The sequence below is a fragment of the Bacidia gigantensis genome, assembly GCF_019456465.1.
Source record: "Bacidia gigantensis strain McMullin 20006 chromosome Unknown contig_253, whole genome shotgun sequence".
NCBI lineage: Eukaryota > Fungi > Ascomycota > Lecanoromycetes > Lecanorales > Ramalinaceae > Bacidia > Bacidia gigantensis.
This window is the reverse complement of record NW_025408604.1, coordinates 21,827-42,256: the sequence shown is the minus strand read 5'-3', so window position 1 is coordinate 42,256 and position 20,430 is coordinate 21,827. Positions and strand designations below refer to the sequence as shown.

At 45.5% G+C, this 20,430-nt stretch overlaps 2 protein-coding genes across 2 annotated transcripts; one reads left to right on the top strand and one right to left on the bottom strand.

Moving 5' to 3' along the window:
* Positions 1 to 1,035: 1,035 nt before the first annotated feature.
* On the top strand, positions 1,036 to 4,781 carry KY384_006727 (uncharacterized protein; the record flags this gene model as incomplete). The annotated part of the gene is made up of 5 exons (XM_044815220.1): positions 1,036 to 1,437; positions 1,548 to 1,809; positions 1,863 to 2,963; positions 3,017 to 4,227; positions 4,290 to 4,781. The coding sequence occupies 5 exons, from the start codon at positions 1,036 to 1,038 to the stop codon at positions 4,779 to 4,781; spliced, it is 3,468 nt and encodes a 1,155-aa protein (XP_044667838.1).
* A 5,586-nt stretch (positions 4,782 to 10,367) lies between these two features.
* Positions 10,368 to 12,758, bottom strand: KY384_006726 (uncharacterized protein; the record flags this gene model as incomplete). Its single annotated transcript, XM_044815219.1, has 1 exon — positions 10,368 to 12,758. One exon carries the CDS (start codon positions 12,756 to 12,758, stop codon positions 10,368 to 10,370), a length of 2,391 nt encoding a protein of 796 aa, XP_044667837.1.
* Positions 12,759 to 20,430: the final 7,672 nt, after the last annotated feature.

Sequence of the window (20,430 nt, the reverse complement as noted above, 5' to 3'; positions counted from 1 at the left end):
CTCTTACTAGGTGGCACGTTAGTACTACTTTGTGATTCAGCCGATAAAGCGACAGCATGGCTTGACGTGGGAGTAGGTCTCGACACTGATTTGTAGCATCGATAGTGGAACCAGCATGCCACCAGAAAGTAGACCATTTGGTGCCTGCTGGACGAACGAGAACTTGACCCCCTTTTCTTCGGGCTTCGAACATGTCGGCTAGGTATCAAGTGGCGTTTGAGACAGAGCTGATGATAGACTAGGCGTCTCTCAAATAAGTTGTTGGGTTGGAGACATGCGTAAGCCAGACGTCGCAACTGGTGTTAGTGCGCTCGCTTCGTCGGCACCGGTCCTCGTTGGGTACTGCACGTCCTGCTCATCGAGGCGGTAGGGTTGTCTTTTTTGTGCAAGGAGACATTCTCGGCTAGCGCTAGCAAAGGGCTTTTGGTAATCTAGTCAAGTTCATGAATGTGAAATCGAAGTGGCGCTGTCATGTCGAGCTGGCAGATTGTGACAAGATGCATGTAGGCGTACAATGAGTGGCTTGCTGCAGTTAGCACGTGATAGTGATACACGTGCATGATCCTGAAGGAGAACACGAGGGCAGAATCCGTCAGCTGCCGGAAAACAATCTGACGTGGCACCGGAGAATGGTGGGAGTGGCGTTGTCGGCTTGAGCTGAGGCGACGGACTTATACCCGTCTCGGAAGATCTTCTAACCGTCTTGAGGAAGGTACAGATAAATTTACCCGTGGGCTACACCGCATTTGTATTAGTACATTCAAAAGAGGACTCTGAGTCGGTCATAGTGCATATCCTCAGCTGAGCCATTGTCATTTGCTGGAAGCTCCAATGCAGTTCAGCCATGTCCTCGGTGGAAGGCTGCTGATCGAACGCAAGGAAAGATAGGCCGATAGCTACCGTACCCACTGCTGAAATGAGTATTTCATCGGCAGTGCTGCCCCGTCTTGTGGATAGACAATCGGTCAGTTGAAATCAAGAATCAAGATATCTACTCACAAGTATTGAGGTCCTCACCTACCACAGGTCACCACAATGATCACTATCCAGCAAGATGCGGAGATGATGACCAACCTCATCTCTGCCAACCCTGTCCCCGCCGGTAGCAGATTTGTCGCCATCAAGGACGAGAACAGCATGCCAGCAGTCTTTGCGCTCGGCCAAGATAAGAAGCTGAACCTCATTGTAAACATCGCAGGCGTACCGACCCTTGTGGACTTCGGCAGTGCATGCAATATAGCCGGCACTATCTCTGCTTTCGATGTTCGCCAGGATACCAACCTACGAATTCATGTTGCCGTAGCTTCTGTACTTGATAACGGAAACAATCAGCTCACGGTAGCCTTTGATCTTGACCCTAGTCAGCTCGGCAGTACTGCGGACGTCCCGTTGGTCAAATCTACGGTCACGATTCCAACCGTTCATGCCATATTCATGGTGAGCATCTCGTGCCAAGTATACAGCATTGGATGCTGATCTGATCCGAGAGCGATTTCAGTACGACCATAGGAACACATCAGATTCCGCTCATCTTCCTGGCTTTTCAGCCTACCGATAGAATTGCTCAAGAGGACCAGCTCGGTTTCGTTGACGTCAGCGCCAATGACGATGGCTCGCTCGCGATAGCTCTCGATACGCAATGGCGATTGTCAACTAATCCTCTTCGGATCCTGGATGTTGCCTTCATCTCTGCGCCAATCGGCGCTGGTGCTGCAATACTATACCAGAGCGATGCCGAAGGCGACCTCAAGTTGCAATTCAAAACTTTCAGGGACAATGTCTTTACTGTCCAGACCAACGCCCCACCTGGTAAGCGTTCGCGGATTGACGAGGTCCTTCTTGTTACTGACACAGTCCTGTAGACTCAACCTGTCTGGCGTCTTACTTTGATGTTAATGCGGGGAGCTCCGTGCTGGTGGTGGGAGGACAAGGCGTCACGACTTTCGCATATGCCGACTATACGTCTTCAACTTCGCATGGCAGCCCACTTCCCGGTTCTTTTCCACCAGGATTGCTTCTCAAGGATGTACATGTTGCACAGACCCCTACCGACTTCACAATGTGGTTCACATCTTCGGCTGATGGCGTATACTACTTCTCGGCTTCCCTTGGAAACATCGCGTCAGGTACGTTGACGAGACTACTTCCGGATGGTGCTGGCGGCCAAATCTCCGGTATCCTCAGCGCCACTGAAACGCTTGGAGGGGCACTACTCAACACGCTTGTGTCCGTCAACGAAACAGGTGATCTGTCGCTTCTGCAGCAAGGTTCTGACACTGGAATGTGGGAAGTGCAGCCCTTCTACGCGCCCTCGAATACGAACAATATCTCCGTGCAGTCTTTCACGGTCCGTCTTCAAGCTAAAACGGACGCTACGACAAAAGATGAATCCGTAATGAAATGCCAGCTCTTCTTGCAGAGCTCAGGTGCCGTTCAAATCACAGCTAACGGGGTGGTCACGCTCCTCAGCCAGGCTGGCGGGTGGTACACGACGGATGCGAACGGCACACTGACAATTGTCATCTCGACGGCTGACATGTCGTGCCATACCGTACAAGTGCAGCAGTTTCAATCAGTTAGCGGCGCAACCCAATCCATCAATTCACCGATTCTCAATCCTGCAAGCAAAGTGCTCCAGAATCTCAAGTCCGTGACAAGCGGTGATGACTTGCTCAATGCTCATATGCAGGATGGGAAGCAGCTTATACCACCTGGAACAGTACAGAAGGGTGATGCAGACAACGTTGCAACGTATATGCAACAATTGGTCCGCACTCAGACCCAAGCGCAGTTGTCTGTTGGCCCGTCGGCGGCTCGAAACAAGAAGACGACGACGGCGGGTAAAGTTGGTGCGCTCTCGGGTACACAAGCCGCCGTAGGCCAGGACGGCGATGAATGGGGCTGTTTCCACTTCCTTTACGTGATGGCTGAGGACGTGAAAGACTGGGTTGTATCAACAGTCGGTATGTAAAAACTATAACGCAACAGTGCTGCAGCTACTAATGATCTCGCCCAGACGGCGTTTGGCAAATGGTTCTGACCTTCGCCGGTGAAGTCAAGACTTTTGTTCTCGATACAGTCGAAAAAGTCGGCAAAGCAGTGAGTTGGCTTATGCAAAAGATCAAAGTCGGTATTGAGGATTTTATCACCTGGATCGGCATGTTTTTCGATTGGGGCGACATTTTGCAGACCTCGAAGAGTATCGCAACCTTTATGGATGTCGGGCTCCAATATGGCGCGTCTCAGGTGGCTTCAGTCCAACAGCAGGCCGATGCGTGGATGAGTAACCTTCGCACTGCGGTGCAGAATAAATTACAGCCAAGTAACATGGCCACCAGCTCGAACAACGTTGACACTCAGAGCACGACGACCTCGCAGCAGCTGCAGCACGGAGTTGGCTTTAATTGGAGCATGTATCAAATGCATCATGGTGGCTTTGCCACGCAAGGCACGGTCGGTGCAGTCTCTGATAAGGCAGATGCCACCCCGAAAAAATCCAGCAGCCCCATCACCCTAGAGGACATCTGGGCCTCGTTGCAGGTTGAGATCAGCAAGATTGAGTCGGATGTCCAGAACATTGCTAATGACATTCAAAACCTGCTGACCACCAAGACTGATACTGATCAGATCTACACCAAGTTGGGGAGTGATTTGATCACGACAGCTTTGGACACAATGCAGGCCGTTGTTGATACCATCCTAGAGGCTCTCGAGCTCATTCTTCAGAAATTGGGCGATGTCAGCAGCAGTGGGATACAGGTACCTGTGTTCTCCGCTCTGTGGAGTCTCATTACTGATGGGGAGCAATTTTCCGTCATAAATTGTCTCTCTCTCATCTTAGCGGTTCCCACGACCCTTCTATTCAAGACAGTCACAGGTTCACCACCGCCCAATCTGGCGAACCGACTGACCGTGGAAACGTTCGACGACTACATCAACGGCAAACCGCTGACAGATGCCACACTTGCTCGAGATATCGCTGATTTTGCGGGAGCCACAGTCGTCGGTTTGACGTACGTGTCGATGGAGCTCACGGTCATCACGTTCGTAATAGACTCTGTCGATCCTGTGTCCGACTTCAAGACACAAGCTCTGGTAGATGCCAAGCTGGGTGTTGGTCCTGTTGCGGGAAACGTTATTGACTCGGCAACACTAATTTTGGAATCTCTGGGGCTTTTCTTTTCCTGGCCTTTGAAGTTTGGTGACGACCAAAATCTTCGCTGGGGTGTGAGTAGCTTTTCACTCTAATGCCCTCCTGTGTAAAAAGCACATTGCTGATATTTCACCAGTCATGGGGGTTGGACTGCAGCAACGCCGCCGTCTTGGCCGTCAGCAGACTCGTAGGCCAAATTACGGGTATCCCACGGATTGAAACGAAGCGGATCGTGGGCTCCTACGAGGCTATCAGCTCGATCCCTACCTACATCCTTGAGATCATTGTCGACGTCCACGAGCTTGACTTACCGGACGGGAACCCGGAAAAGGATGATGGTCTTGTCGACCGTCACATCGTGGAAGAGACATTCACCATGATATCTGCCTGGTCCTTTGGCGCTGCGGCGCTTAGTGACGGCAATCAGGACGAAGTGACTGCCGTTGCGCTGGTGGTCATGGGGTTGAGCATGACTATCACCTACGCGATGAAATTCACGGATTTCTGGATATCCCAAACTGACAAGACGACTGCGGTCAAGAGGGTGGTGGAGGGTACTAAGAAGGTCGTTCAGCAGAAGGAGACTAAGCATTCAATGAATGGAGCGGTGGAGAAGTCTCCCAAGTAGAAGGCATCTGATCTAGTAATAGGGAAAAAATACCTTCAGGTGGGGAAAAGAGGCGTTTGTAAACGAAGTCTCCGAGCTTAACTCGGAAATTGTTCTCAGCAAAACTTGCGTGATGATTGAAAGCTCGGCCACTGGGCTGCTCTTTTATGACCTAATCGGGCGTAGCGCAGCTGCCCTGCTTCTATATTATAGATTAATCCATTCGAAACGCAATACAATCAAGCGCATATGAGCAGGCAGAGTATGTTATCATTATATCTGAGCAAGTGAAAGCCGACTACAACAAAGCCTCAGCTGGCTACAACGACTACAGCACCCTCCCTGGCGGAACGCGCAGCTACGAGAAGCTTGAGGGTCTGCATAGTGATATCGTCTCCGCAGATCTTGCCCTGCCAAGATAGGATAGTGCATGAAGTAAAGCAACTGACACGCAGACTTGCGAGGAGATATAACACGTACAAGATCTAAGCAGCGAAGGAGACCTTGATGCTGCCGACGACATATACTTACGTCAGTATATCTGAGTTTGGAACCGGCACAGCGTCTTGGTGTTTCACCCCTGGCTTGACGTAGTCGTATGACGGAGCGCACATTATCCGATGATTTAAACTGGCTGCTCAAGCTTGATGATTGTCACAAATGAGCATTGTTGTAGAAGCCAGCGTGGACGAGAAGGGCTCACAGCCTCCTAGGGCGTAGGATGGGAAGAAGCCATACTTGTTCAGGCATCCTCTCACGATTTGGATCCTGCTGGCATTGAATCTCATCTTCGCACATTTAGTTCACAGTCGCGACAAGAATCTTCAGCATTTCCGAGCACATGGACGAGTGAAGCCAGACTCTGGAGCAGGAAGCACCTTGCCGAATTAGTCGTGGAACGAGGTTCATTATAAGCTGAGGAGTTGGCTTTGCGAATTGCTAACAAGAATCCTCTTGAAATAGGCTAACATGTTTTCTATAGATCACTCTAGAAGAGCGGCTGCTTTATTATAAATGCTTTGATCTTTGCAATGTACATGCCTTAAAGTTCCCACGGACTAGTAGAGCACTAACGCGGACGCACCTGTTGGGAGCTTGGCAGTCGCAAGACATCCGAGCAAGATAACTGTCACCTATCCTAATTATAGTGGAGCGTTTTAGCTCCAAGTCAGCGGGCTAGGGGCAAGCGGTATCGAGTTCATTCGGAAACATAGGAAGGCGGTCTAAGACTTTTTCGACTCTAATGTATCTCCATCTAATGCCCTCAACTTTACTGGCCTAAAGTATTTTGATATCCTTACTATTAATGCCTGCGGCATTAGTAATACAACCCCCAATGCTGACAAACTTTCCAACACCCTTAGATAGGGAGGCTTGGCTACTTGAAGAGACGGCTGAACGCAATTTAGAAGCTTCTTCCGCGTCTTTGTCGAAGCTATGGGCTAGGGCATATGCGCTTGGCCAAGGTTGTTCAGATAGGCTTAAGAATAGTACTGAGGATGTGGACGGATTGGCTTTCTACATGAACACGATGCCATTGGTCACCGATATTGTCGCTGTCATTGAGAGGCATAGGCAATCGCGAGACGAAGAGGCTCGGCGACTAATTAAAAAGCAAAAGCTAAGTCTGACTGAAAAACAGAGCTCGGCGATACTTCGAAGAACAGTATGGAAAAGGAACAAAGAGCAGCTTCATATGTGGGGTTTCTTATACGGGACAATCGTTAGAGCAGGAAAAGGTCAAGAGCGTATATTAGTCCCTCGTCGAGAGTAATACTCGGTAGCATATATAAAGTCGACTTCAAGAGTGAAAGAGCCGATTATCGCGTGGGTAAAGACCTCCTTCGCTGTCAGCAACACGCACTGCTTCAACTGGTATTGCGGAATCGATAAGAAGGCCACTATATATTTTCAACGTGAACGAAACTTTCAAAGAATGCCATACACTCGGACCCCTTTTTTGAGGGATAAGGTCACGTATGCTATCAAGAAATTGAGACTCTAAAGCGATGAGGCACATGGCTGTTAAGATCTAACGATAGGACAATAGGCTGGGAGAACGAAGGGGACATATATTACAGTACGTTGGGTGAGCGCAGTGCGGTGATATGCGAGCAATATGTAGATTCCATAGCGCAGTCATTCAGCGAAGTGCTAGACGTCTAAACCTACTTAACCTAAGGTTTAGAAGAACCTAATTGCTAATACTTATAGATATAGTGTTACTTGACTATAGATTTATCTTTTACCTATATCCTTTTAATTCCACCTAGAATTAGTACTACCTTATACTTTATATAGATAATACAACGCGCTAAGGTTAAACATTGCTTACTATACTAAGTATAAACATTATATCTATAATACTAGATAATATTATAACTTAGATTAATAAATATAAGGTCTTAGAGACCTAATTATACTAGGCAAAAGGGCGACAACCCGCAAGCCAAGTGTATTAATTAATGCGCAGCAGGTTATACTCTTAATACTATATTATAAATCTATGTTTCTAAGTACCTAAAGTGTATAATACTATAATAGCTAGCTATAATAATTATGTTTTTATATCCTTTTATAGTACCTTTTCTTCCTTTTTCTAAATATTTATTGTTATTTCTAACTTCTAGAATACCTATCCTATATATTATTAAAGCCCTTAAATCTAACCCTAATTTTATACGTTTTCTAGCTATACTTTTTTTCCTTTTTTTTACTATTATAACTATTATACTATATAATAAAGTATCTAATAACATAGACTATATATTATTAAACTTAAAGCCCTTATTACTACCTTAATTAAAGTAATAACCCCCTCCTCTATAGCCTTTACCCCGCTATAATATAATAAAAATTAAAAAACTATATATCTCTAGAAAAAGCTAGCTATAAAGGTTTATAGACGCCTAAGACTCTTATAAAATCTTTAGCTTATTCTTTACTAATAAAATATTTTAAATTATTATTAATAGTATAAATATCTATATTATAAATAAAATATTTTTAATATATAAGTTAGAATTTACCCTATATACTTAGGCGTAAAACCTTATTAATACTAATAAACTATATATATTCCTAGGAATTATTATATAAATAAGTATTTATATAAAGACTTAAATAATAAACTTTTAAAACTAAGATTAAAAGTATAAACTAATTTATTAGAAAATAATATATTATATAAGTTAAAATTATTTCTAGTAACTTAATTAATTTCTATATATATTAAAATTATTTAATAAAGACTTAGAATTTATCCTTAAAAAGCTAGATTTTTTAAATAATTATTTTAAGTAAGTTTTTAGGCATTACTAATATAAAAAAATATATTTAAGCGTTAATAAGTCTATTACTAGATTTAAAAGTAGATTTATAGATATTATTAATATTTTAAATAAATTAATACTAAAAGAATATAAAATATAAATTCTAGCTAATAATAACTATATCCTAGATTAGCTATAATATTCTAAGAAAGATAAACTATTAGAATTATACCCTACTTAGACTAAAGAATAAAGTTATTCTAATACTTAAGCTATTATTTTATAACTTATTTTATAACTTCACTTTTAAAAAACATTAAATAAATATATTATCTAGCTAAATAACTTATTTATATCTTTATAATTATTATTTTAGCTAAAATAAGATGGTTTTAAAAGGGTAGGGACTATAAGAATATAAAAAACTAAATAAAAGGTAATAAAAGAAATAGCTAGTATAGCCTAGTAAAAAAAGTAATCTTAAAAGGAAAAGAATTATAGCCTATAATAGGGGATTATAAATATAAAACTAAAGTATAGCTAGTAGTTTAAGTAGGGCTAGCTCTATAAAGTAATTAGCGAAGAAAATAATATCTTTTAATTTATATAAATAGATAAAGCTATTATCTTATTTATAACTATTATTTATAATAAGAAAAAAACTATATTATATAAGTAGCAATAACTTATAAAAAGTATTATTAATATTAAAATCTCTTACTTTATCTTTAGTAATAAGTTTATTAAATAGCTTCTAATCTTTATACTAATTAATAAATATAACTATTATATAAATAGTATAAATAAAGCTAATTAACTTTAATTTTATTTCTTTATATAGTAAGTATAATATAAGATATAAATTCTTTTATTTTATTTCCTCTTAAATATTATAGTAATAAATACTTATAAGATTAATATATTTATAACTAGAATATTATAGAAAAAAGTTAATTTATTATCTTTTTATAAGTATTTTTAAATTAAGTTAATAAATAAATTAATAAGCTTTATAAATAAATACCTAATTAATAGGCTATTATTTAAAAGCTAACTTTATCTTATATTACTATAAAAATATTAAATAATTAAGCTTAAACGCTTATTATTATATTTTATATATAGGATTAATAAGAAAAAGTAAATGGATTTAAAATAAATAAATAGAAAACCTTTAAAGAAGCTTATTCTAAATTTAGTATTTGAGCAATAGTAAGGTCAACTCCTAAGAACTACTAAAGGCTATAGTATATATAGAATCTATATATATAATTATAAGAAGTATTAAGAGGATTATATAAAGTAATTAAAAGCAAAACACTATAATAAATAAGCTTACCCCTAAAATAAGGGTCCTAGCTATTTATAAGATACTTAAATTTTCTCTATTATATATAATCTCTAGCCAACTTTAGGATCATATTAACCCTGCTCTCCCTTCTAACCTTTGCGCTCCCTTCAAGCCTACCTCTATTACCTAGCCCCTAAACTAACACGCCGCTACTACCGCCACAACTATAATAGTACTTTCTCCTCTTCGCTTTAGCTGGCTCCAACTCTTCCTACTCCCTTTGCACTAGGCGACTAGGACACTATTATCAAGCTAAAGACGACTGTTGCGTCTCTGCCTGACTCCATTTGTGCGGCGTATTTAACGCTATTTCTAAGCAGCACGCCACCTGCTGCGGCACATAGATTTTGGCAAGGCTTTATGTTACTGCTTTTCAAACGCTCGCGCCTGATCCTGAAATTAATATCTACTTGTTTGATGACGGACTGTGCAGATGGGAGAGTATTGAGGAAGCTATGTACTTGAACTTTAGGAAGGATCGGTAGAGAATACTAATGTTTTTCCTACTGAAGTGTAATTATTTGGAGTCTAGAGACGCAATAGAAGATATGTAGAAGGACAGGCATAGTTAGTTCATAGGGCGGCTTTCGAAGGGATGCTAATAGTACCTAGACATACATAATATGTTAGTGGTGGCTCGGATGTAAAGGAAGGGTGATTACACGAACAACCCAAGTCTCTGTTAAAGGAATGAGGGGAGTCATTGCACTAGGCTCTCCAAGACTTCTAGGTAAGCGTGTTATCCCGTAGGAATGATGTTAAAGGCTCTCCAGAGAGCGCGAGGGACTGTGCAAAGAGAGTGGAAACCATAGTGTAATGTAGTCGTCAATGTAGTCCTCGATGCTAGTGGGGTATCAATATGCACGCTCGTGGGGTATCGCAGAACCAAAACCTCTAAAACCTCGTCCATCTCATAATCCCACCCTATGCACGCTATGCAGACTTTGCAAATCAAAGGACAATCCCTTACCATGTCTCTACCACCTACGCAATCTCCTCAGCTCTCCCCATATCCCTCTCCCCACCCTCCTTCTTCTCACTTCCCCCTATCATCTTCATCTTCTTGTTAGCATCCCCCTCCCTCAACACTCCCTTTCTCTTCCTCTTCTTCCCACCCCTCTCCCTCTCCTTCTCCCCCTCATCCCTCCCTTCCTTCCCCTCCAAAACCCTCGCATGACCAAAATCCACCAACGTCAACCTCTCCTCCCTCGGCTCCCACAAGAAATTCCTCGGTTCTATGTCCCCTTGCCAGACGCCCTCCTTATAAGCCTTCTTCACCAACCTCAAATGATCGTTGTTTTCAAACGTGTCGATCGCTTCGCCCGCATACGATAGCAACAACATGAAACAGATCCTATCGACACCGCTCCAGACCGAGTAAGGGAATCTAAGGCCAAGGGTGCCGAGGCAGACGGGGATGGCATCGCCTTGGAGAGAGGAGAGGCGGTCGTAGAATTGGCATTCGGCGACCAGGGCGTAGACGAGTTCGGGGATTGTGCCTTTTGCGACGAGCACGTAGCCGTGCGAGAAGAGGCAGAGCTTGAACAGGTAGCCGGTGGCGCCGTGGGGGATTGGGAGGAGGTGGCACCCCCTGTCGAGATCGCGGTCCAGTTCTTTGTGTAAGCGGTTGATGAGTTGGGACGCTGTGATGCTGTGGTAGAGAGAGCGCGTCGGTCTGTCATGGGGAGACTTCGTTGGGCGATGAGAGGCGTAGTTTGGGCAGTTGGGGTCGAGAGGGGTGGAGCGAGCGAGACTGAGAAGGCAGAGGCGCGAGCAGTATGGGCGCTGGGAGGTGGGAACATGGGCTTCCTTGCCCTGGCGCTTGGATTGCGGAGGCTGTTTCGTCGTGGCCGGTGCTTTGGACGTAGGGAATAGGAGGCGTTTGGTCGGCTGACGAGTTGGAGTCATGTCGTCATCACTATCATTGTCGGTCTCGCTGTCGCTTGAATCGGCTGCTGCGAGGGCGGGATTCTTGCACCCTTGCTGCATTGACCGAGTCTTTCTTTGCTCGACCGGCGTCTCCCCGCCGCTATCATCGTCGTCATCATCGTTGTCATCATCGTTGTCATCATCGTTAGCATAATCTGACGGCGATGTGGTTGCATGGGTCTTGACGGTGGATGGCATCTCTTTCAGACGCTCATCGTCTATGAACTCCCACTTGAAAGTCTGGGCTCTCTTCTGCCACGAGTGAGAGTGTTCTTGAGCTCCGGCCGCCAGAAGGCACATAGCTAGCAGTTGCGCGATGGCTGTACCATGATAATGGAAGCCTGACTGAGTACTGGCGGGCATTAGGATTGGTGTCGTCAAATGATAGCGAATAATTGTAGGCTGATCTTCAGGGATTTGCAACCATATGTAGGCTTCTCCAGTAGTGATATACCCGAAGCGAAGTTTGGCTGACACCATTGCGTCGAATGCTTGTGTGATAATCTTTGCCACGATGGTCTCTGCATATTCCGCAAATTTCTCCTCTTTGTCAGTAGGGTATTTGATTCGCCGAAGAATTACAGTTGTATCTATCAGATGCAATCCGACTTTGAGCAATTCGATTGAGACCTTGTGTGGTGGCTTGAATTCTGCACACAGTATGAGTTGCTTGTGCCCATCAATCTCTCCACGGACGACCTTTTGATCAATGTCACGGAACGTTGGTTTGGTCGGAGTTGACGTCGTTGCATTTGAAGGCAACGTTAGTTGGGAGGTGTGGCCGAAGGGTGCAGATGCACGACTTCTGGGTTGGGGTGGAGTCTGCGGCATATTTGCTGTTCCTTGACCTCGACTATAAGCTGAGAGTGTATTGGTATGGTTCTCAAACGTAATGGCTGACAACCCCTTCAGGCCTTTCCGTACGCCTATGGGCAATGTACAAAGAACTGCAAGGAAATCCGTAACGTGGGACTGCACTGCGAATTGCTCCCAGAAGTCCATGTCTTGCTCACTCCCGAGAGCCTTTCTGATATATTGACGGGAAGTCTGAATCGCATGGATCGACTTGAAATGGCGCTTAGGGGGCCCTTTGCTGGGTCGGAAAATTTGAAGAACTTTGTCTATCTGCTTGTTGAGGAGTAAGGGTAGTTCTTTGCAAGGCTGTATAAGCTGCGGTCGATACTTTGACGTGACATCGGACACGCCGCCTCTAGTGCTATGTTCTTGGTCCCTGACCGTAAGGGATAGCTGCAAATGATCATGGCATAACTTCAGACATTCCTCAATGGTCGTGGGCTGCACCTCGACGGTAGCATGTCGCAGCTCGAGCGTAGCATGTTGCAGTTCCTCTCGCGCCCGCTGCGCATCTGCACGATCGGTGCGACTGCTCTGCTCAAGTTCTTCTATCTTCTTGCGAAGAAGCGTCGTCTCATCCAGCTCGCTCATGATGCGCAGCTGATGGAGATACTCAAGCTGAGGATGCTGGCGTTGATAATAGATTAAAAGTTGTACAACGCGGGTCGCGTCACGCGTAGGGCTGCCAAGGCTGCGCGTCATCTGTGGCGGCCCATCCCGCGCGCTTGACTTCTTTGAGTGCTAGCGTCTCCCCCAGAAGCTTGGCAGTAATACGTCATGCATCGGGTCTTGGCAGTTTCCCCTTACTGAACTGATCTCCCCCTTTTCTTCTTTTTCTTCCGCAGTAACAACAACTTATCATTAGAAGAGGGTTCTGGGTGCTTCGTATAGTACAAGTCTGGAGATCTTCGTAGTGCCCCAACGCAATGAAGCAGTCGCACATTTCACGTCCGGCAGTCTATGCTTGAAATGGACAAATCGACATATATGATAATCGGAGAATTACAAAGCCTTTACGATTGAATGGGGAAGGACATTTTGGCGCGACGAATGGTTCTTTCTGGTGAAGCTTACAATCAACGTCTATTTACGATGTCGAGCATTGCAACAAGCAATCAGAATCACTTCATTTCATCAACCAAACTCCGCCTGCAGATCTACCATATTGCAGAGTCATCTCGAAGGGCAGACACTTCCCTCTACTCATCACATTCACCGCCCCACCTCAATTGCCTCTCAAGGTCCAGATTGGGCACATCTGTAGTCGCGTACTGTGGTAGATCTGTCTTACCTGAGCATTTGTTGCTTCGCGATCTCGCCTGGATCCAACCGCTCTTATCCCTCTTCGATGGTGGCCCAAGGCCAATCAATCTTCGCCAAATCAACAAAATTGTTCGGCCTTAGAATCACTTGTACTACTGATGCGACTTCTGTTGCCCACGAGTGAACCGCGTCTAGTACGTCCTGCAAATCGCCAGCGATTAGAAAGGTACTTGTCTGGATGGCAAAACCGAACACGTCGCTAGCTGAGATCAGCTCAGTCAATCAGAAAGGGACCATCTTCACTTGGATTACGTGATCTCTCAGAGCAGCTCTAATTGCATGCAAGATGGAAAGGGGATACTCATGCAGCTTCGACCCCATATACGCCGCCTCTAGTGGCTACCTACACTAACGCCCAAGCCCGAAAAGAGGTGTTCAAGCGGGCTTGAAGCCAGGCTTTGAAGTTCTCCAGGATAGCTTCACCCATACCTGCTTGGCCAAGACCACTGAAATACCCGTCAAGGATAGTCTGAGGAAGGCGCTGATCGATGTAATCAGCGTAAATATCTTAGCAATGTTGAATGCGTTGGTGGAGCTAAGAGAAAGCCAAAGTCATGGAGTCAGAGGGAGGACCTACAGCGCTCAATAGGAAGAGTATACGTCCTTGTGGGGACCACTGTATGGTCATCTTGCCGGGGGCTGGATTCTCTCTCTGGACAAGCCTAGAAGTCGCTTCAGACACGACGAGTTCAGGCTGATTGCGGACAGCAAGAGCAGTAGCTCTTTTGGGATTTATGAGGGCGGTTGGTAAGGCATTAATGTTTAAGGTTTGTTTTATAGTCAAGAGTATGGATGCTAGCTTATTCATAAGATCATTGGCACATGAATTGAGGAGACAATTATGGAGAGCAATCAAAGGCGATAGAGGAAGGCAGATGGCCGAAGAATACGTTCGCGTACTCTGCCTAGCCGCCTAATCTTTGCCCCCTTTCTTACAGATATAAGGTCTTTATTAGAATTTGCATTAACACCTACTTATATCCTTTACTTTTTCTTTAACATTACTCTCCGCTCATATCACCCGTTCCAAGATCTTTCAACCACCAATTTACATCACACCCATATCACTTCAAACTGATTGCAGCGAGACATCTCACAACATGTACATCTCCCAGCCCTCCCTCATCTTAAATATCCCAACTAATAACAACCAATAGGTGCTGGAAACAACTCCACGTAACTAAATGCGAATTGTGCCGCTTCGTCATTCGTTGCCAAGAAACCACGGTGGGATGCGACAGAGCGCGCGAAACTGGCTCTTGTTGCCCTTCAATCACTGGGCGGTTGCCGGACATAGATCATTGGAGCAGGCATGCCCCTGGTGAGTGTCCAAATCGTTGAGGCTGGCGAAGGGGTGGGGAGGTATGGGTCGCCGGATAAGTGAGGTTGGAATTGGAACGGAGAGGGAGTGCAATGATCTCAGGTACTTGTTGTTATTCCTTGTATGTTCGATGATCGATGGTGAGGTTGTGGTGGTAGTTGGCTTGTGTGTGGTCGGCCCGGCTAGGTTCACTTAATTCTTCATCTATGCAAAAATCGTCTCGAAGTCCTTCTGAATATGTCTGCTGCCCTATTGGTTATGATCACTTTATTACTGTGATGATTGTCCGTCTGGTTGCGACGGCTCTAGATGAGGGTTGGCATGGTTGGGTATGAGTACTAGATCATTGGTTTGGACGTCAGCGACGATAAGATGGTTATTCTGTAGCTTCTCGTCCGCATAATCGGTATTGAGAAAGAAGGCATCTAAGATTGCTGGAACGTTTCTCGAAATGTAGCGCTTAGCTCGAATAATACGTACCGTTTCCTCGGAGTTGGTGGCATACTTGCGACATTTGCGGAGATCCGCCGGATTAAAAACCAGCATAATGATACTGACCTCCCAATGCTATTGATGAGTTACGGAATAATGTTTGTTTGTCAATGCGCTTATAGACCCCCAGTTCGACGGATGGTTCAATGGCAATTGTATCGACAAGAGCGCTCACGTGGACCAGCAGATTTCTTTTCTTTGCTTCCAGTGCCACTTCATACTTCAACGGCTTTACCCTGCGCGCCGTGAATTGCCGGTGCCATTCAGCGCATGGCATTTATCATTTCAGGGACGCTTCCAAGAAGTATGAGCCAATTAATTTTACGCTCTATGGGTAAAATTCTGTCACTCACTTCGGTCTGAAGATGTTACCACTGTCGAAATCGGCTATCGATAGCCAATGTTGTTTGCGGGCGGTACATGTGGTCGCCATCTCGTAACGAGTCGTGGCTGTGTACCAAGCCGAGTCGTTTCGCAGAACTTGGGAATACGATATGTGTTTGTCGTCTGCCGCGTTCGAAAACTTGCTGACGTCCCCGAGTCTATGATGCTGATCCGTGAGAAGCTCTCAAATACCGTCCGAGTGAAACAACGTGCCATTTCAGCTCAAATTGTTGGTGACTGTGGTCTTATATAAGCTTCCCAAGTACCCTTAATTCTACGGCCCACATTCTGTACGGTACGTGCACATCTGATGCTTGTGACTACTGACTTACATGCTTTTCGGGTTTACAGGTTACTTGGCTAATCATTAGTGAAGACAGTGGGCAAAGGGCCCAATCCAGCTTATGCAACAATTGCAGACAACGAAAAAGCGAGGAGAAATGCTGATAGAAAAGAAAGGTTGTACCGGAAGATAAGCACATTCCTAAAGTACGGGTGTTAGTCGTCTCAGGCTTCTTAATACTCGTTTCAGGACTGTCGCAGTGTGACCACCATCATGAACAGACTCCCGCATGGGAAGTCCATATCAGCCCAATCTCGAGCCCTCTGCCGCTCTCGATGAGTCTGGTGGTGTTCAACATTGCTGTGCAGCCTTCAGGAATGCCTTTTGGGAATGCCTCCCTCAAGTTTGCCTCGAGCATTGCTTGAAAAGGCATATGCAGGAAGGTCTGAAATCATTCGAAGCGGTATTGAAGGCAAGACAGGTAGGCGAATCAGGTAGAAAAACAATATGCAACGGCTTTCACCCTGCTTTCAATACTTCTTTGGCAATGCATTGAAATTCTCTCTCATACGACCCGATTTGCACAACCATCCCTAGGCCGAACAACCATCATTCCAGCCGTGCAATCAGGCAACAGCTATGATCATGGAAATCCACTTCGGCCAGAGGATGGTGTAGAGCGAGTCTCCGTGACGGACTATGTGCACTCACCCTCCCCTCATTCGGCGGCCATTCTGCCCGGTGACGGTCTCTAGGGTGATCCGCCTTGCAAAATCACCTGTCATGATTCTAAAGGCAGTCTCATGCAAAGGAATGGCACAACCAGAAACAGGCCCATTCCATCTGAAGCATGTGCGGGCCCTTTAGTCGGCCTTTCCTGTTGATTAATGCCGCATAGAAAGCGATATAAAGATCTGATGTACGTGAACCGCTCTTGAGTCTTTCACACGAATTATTCAAGCTCTACTTTGCCTGAAAAAGACATCCTTTACCATGCTTAAACGGATCATTCTCACAGCACTGCTCGCATGTACTCTGGGCTCGTTCGTCTCTGGCCGTCTTGTCGTACGACAGGGCGCGACCGAGCAAACGACCAATGGCAACGCAAAGGTTCCTAGCGGCCAGGTTCCCACTGCTAGTGGCTCCGCCAAACCTGACGCTTACACCGTAGGATACTCCTCTGTATATCGCGCTTCCCTTTCCTCCATAACCCTGGTTCTTTTCCACATTCTGCCTACTGACTCTGTGTCATCGAATAGCAAGATAATAAGCCTCTTAATCAAGGCAGCATCTGCACTACCACTTGCTCTTCCAAATTTCAGCTTGATACCACATCCATGGTGTTGATCACAGGTTAATACTCTGCTGCCATCAACATCGCCCTCGGCGGTAGCTCTACAGATTGCAGACCATGTGGAAGCTAGTATAGCATCATCAACTCAGGGGTGCCGTATTGCTAGCCTGATCCGTATCCGTCGGCGTGCGATCATCTAAGTGGGAGTAAGACTTAAAGTCGCGTCATAGAGATTACAACGATTATCACGAATCATTGTACGGATTGCAAAGATGTAAGTTTGTCTTTCTTCCTATGTCCAAGTGGGTTTCTTGGGGTATTAGAATCAAATCGATATCAATTATCCTCCTAACGGATGGGATAACCCAAAGGTCTATTTCAAGAAGCTGCCCGACTCAGCGTGTGGGACAGGACCTTAATATATCTGTTGAATGGTTAGACCATTTAATTGATTAGTCACCTGCCCGATGGTGACGCTACGGTTCACGCAGCTGAAATGACCCCTATTGATTCATATCTCAACAACAACTGACCAGCCTTTCACAGCTACTCAAGCTTTTTATAAGCACGTGATCAGGGCTTCAAAAAGCATTCTTCAGATTCTCGAAAGCTTGAATATCAGGCTCGTAAATCGATGTGCTATCTCTTAGCTACCCAACAACACCCATTGGATACGACTTTGCTCCAATGGACAATCCCATACGTCGAATTGCGCGATGTATGTGGTGCCTCGCAGCAGGTCGTTGGTGTTTTCTAGCTACTTATTCCCAACCTAGAGAATGTGCGCTCATATAAGGCGGTCGTCGCTCGCGGCATTGTTATATGCTGTCTATTAGGATCATTAGCGACGCGTTCAGCTGAGAAGAGGGGCTCGAGTGCTGCTTACGATGATTATGTTGACTCGACCTTTCGACATCGTCATCGTGCGCTTAGATCCTGGTGCTCCTGTTAACACTAGTGAGTTCTCATCGATTAGCATTAAGAACGTGTGCAGCGAGTACAGATCATTTCGGATGTAAGGGTCGTCTTCCGTGTTGATCTGTCTAACCCTCACGATGGGTGTGCCTGGTAGTGGGGTTGTGATTGTTCGCGAGAAATCCTGTAGTAAGACTCTCGTTTGAAGGGTTTTCGTTTGTTCATGCAGTGGGGATGTTGTGAAACACTGGACAAGGGCGAGTAAGGAGATGAATGTTACGCCTAGAGTAGAAGATAGCATGATCATCTCTTCAGGAAATGGACCGGCCAGCAATCCTTTTTAGACTATCGGAGCGTGAGCAGAAGCAAAGCATATAGTTGCTTTGAAGACTTGTGGTGACAAGATATGCATATATCTTTCAATCACGCAGTAGTCTCTATGCTAAGAGCGCAGTAATGTCGCTACGATATGGATGTTGCTAAGTAATAACACGACCCGAGGTCAATCGCTAAGCGCCCGACCAAAGTTGGCCGATTGTGAACGACGCAATTCTGCGTTTCAATTCTGCAATTAGGTGCAATTGCTCAAAGACGTTGGCGTTGGTCTATGCGATGTTTCAACATGTCTTGGACCTAACAGAGCATGTGCCAACCGTTTCAGTCTTACAATACGCAATTGAGTGTCGTCCTCCCCTTGTGATACTCATTCAGTATGCGTACAGACCAAATGTCATGCTCCGCAGTGGTCGTGCGCTTTCAATTGTTCAGTCGTGACTCGCAACGATTGTAATAGTCGTTAGGGGCCTGCAATCCATAGAGTCATTGTGGTGTCGGGCATGGCATGTTTGAATTGGGTGCTTTTTGGAGCAAAGCTTGAAAATTCCCTTAGTAGGAATTGGTGCAAAAGACTCTAATTATATGGACATCCCCACTCTTCTACTGTATAGTAATGGAAAGCCAAGACACCGAGTTATGATTCCGCACCCAAAACCAGGACTATACTCTGCTACCATCTCTTAAAACCTACCTCATAGCTCACTGCTTTGTACACAGCACCCTAAATGGTCTCCATAATCTCGATTACACGATTCTTCGTGTAATCTAGTGAGTAAGATGATCAATAACCGCCAACCCCATCCTCATAATCCTCGACCCGTCCCGCGAGACTCTCCACCCCCCACTGACGCCCCTACTCATCACATTCGTATTCAATTTAACCAACTCGCTCACCTATCCCTAACACTCCGTATGTAGCGTCGCCGCGATCGGACTCCCGATCGACTCCACCGAGACCAGCAATTCGCCCTGGCCCTTTCCCCCCAAAAAGCGTCCGATCAATCTGTACAGCCACCGTCGCTTTTCCTGTAGCGCCCTTCTTCGGCTCTAACGCATCTATCGCGTTGGCGAAAATCGTACACATGGGCGCAATCAGGGAATCGTCGCCTTTCAACCCCAACGGATGCTTGCGGCCGTGTGCATGTTGCAGAGGACACGCGTTACGGCGTGTTCGGGATATCGCCGTCCATGAGCTCGTTGACTTTCGCGATCCCGTCTATACGGCTGTCGGGGATGTAGCAATAAACTTAGTCTCCGTGAAGGTGCAAGCAAGATATCTTTTCTTTACGTATTGCTCCTGGTACATGTATCTGGCGTAGGCATCAAGGTTATTGGCGGAGAGACAACAAATCTTGGGTTCGCTTGCGATGCCTTTGGGATATCCGTCATCGCTGCGTCGGATGGTAGAGAGGATGGTGCGAATGCTCTTAATTGCGGACGCAGACTTGAAGAAGGCCTTCAGACCATGAGGAGAAGAAAGACTATGTACACCAACGTCTGCAAGGACGTTTCCGAGTCAGCTATACGTTTTGCGGACGAGTAGGTTGGCTTGTGAAGCGCGAATGCCACAGTTTACAATCGCATAGTTGCCGCTATAGACGACATTTGAGGTAGTCTGCCCTGACGGTGTCTAGGCGAAGATTGTGATGAGGTGAAGGAACAAAGCCGGCGCGAAAACGAATACCTGCATCTTTGCGGGTCAGCTAATGTCTTAAGTGACTTTGAATGACTAATGCTGCTGTAGTAGGTGGCTGCAATTGTACCTCGATATCCAATGGTTCTGTTGTCAGATATTTGTCAAATCTAAGAGCAACGTAGCGGAGGTGAAGGGCAATGACACGGAGTTTGCCGGAGGATCGTCAATAGTTTGAGCTATTTCTTGCATCCCTACAACGAGGCGGGCGACCGGTATGTC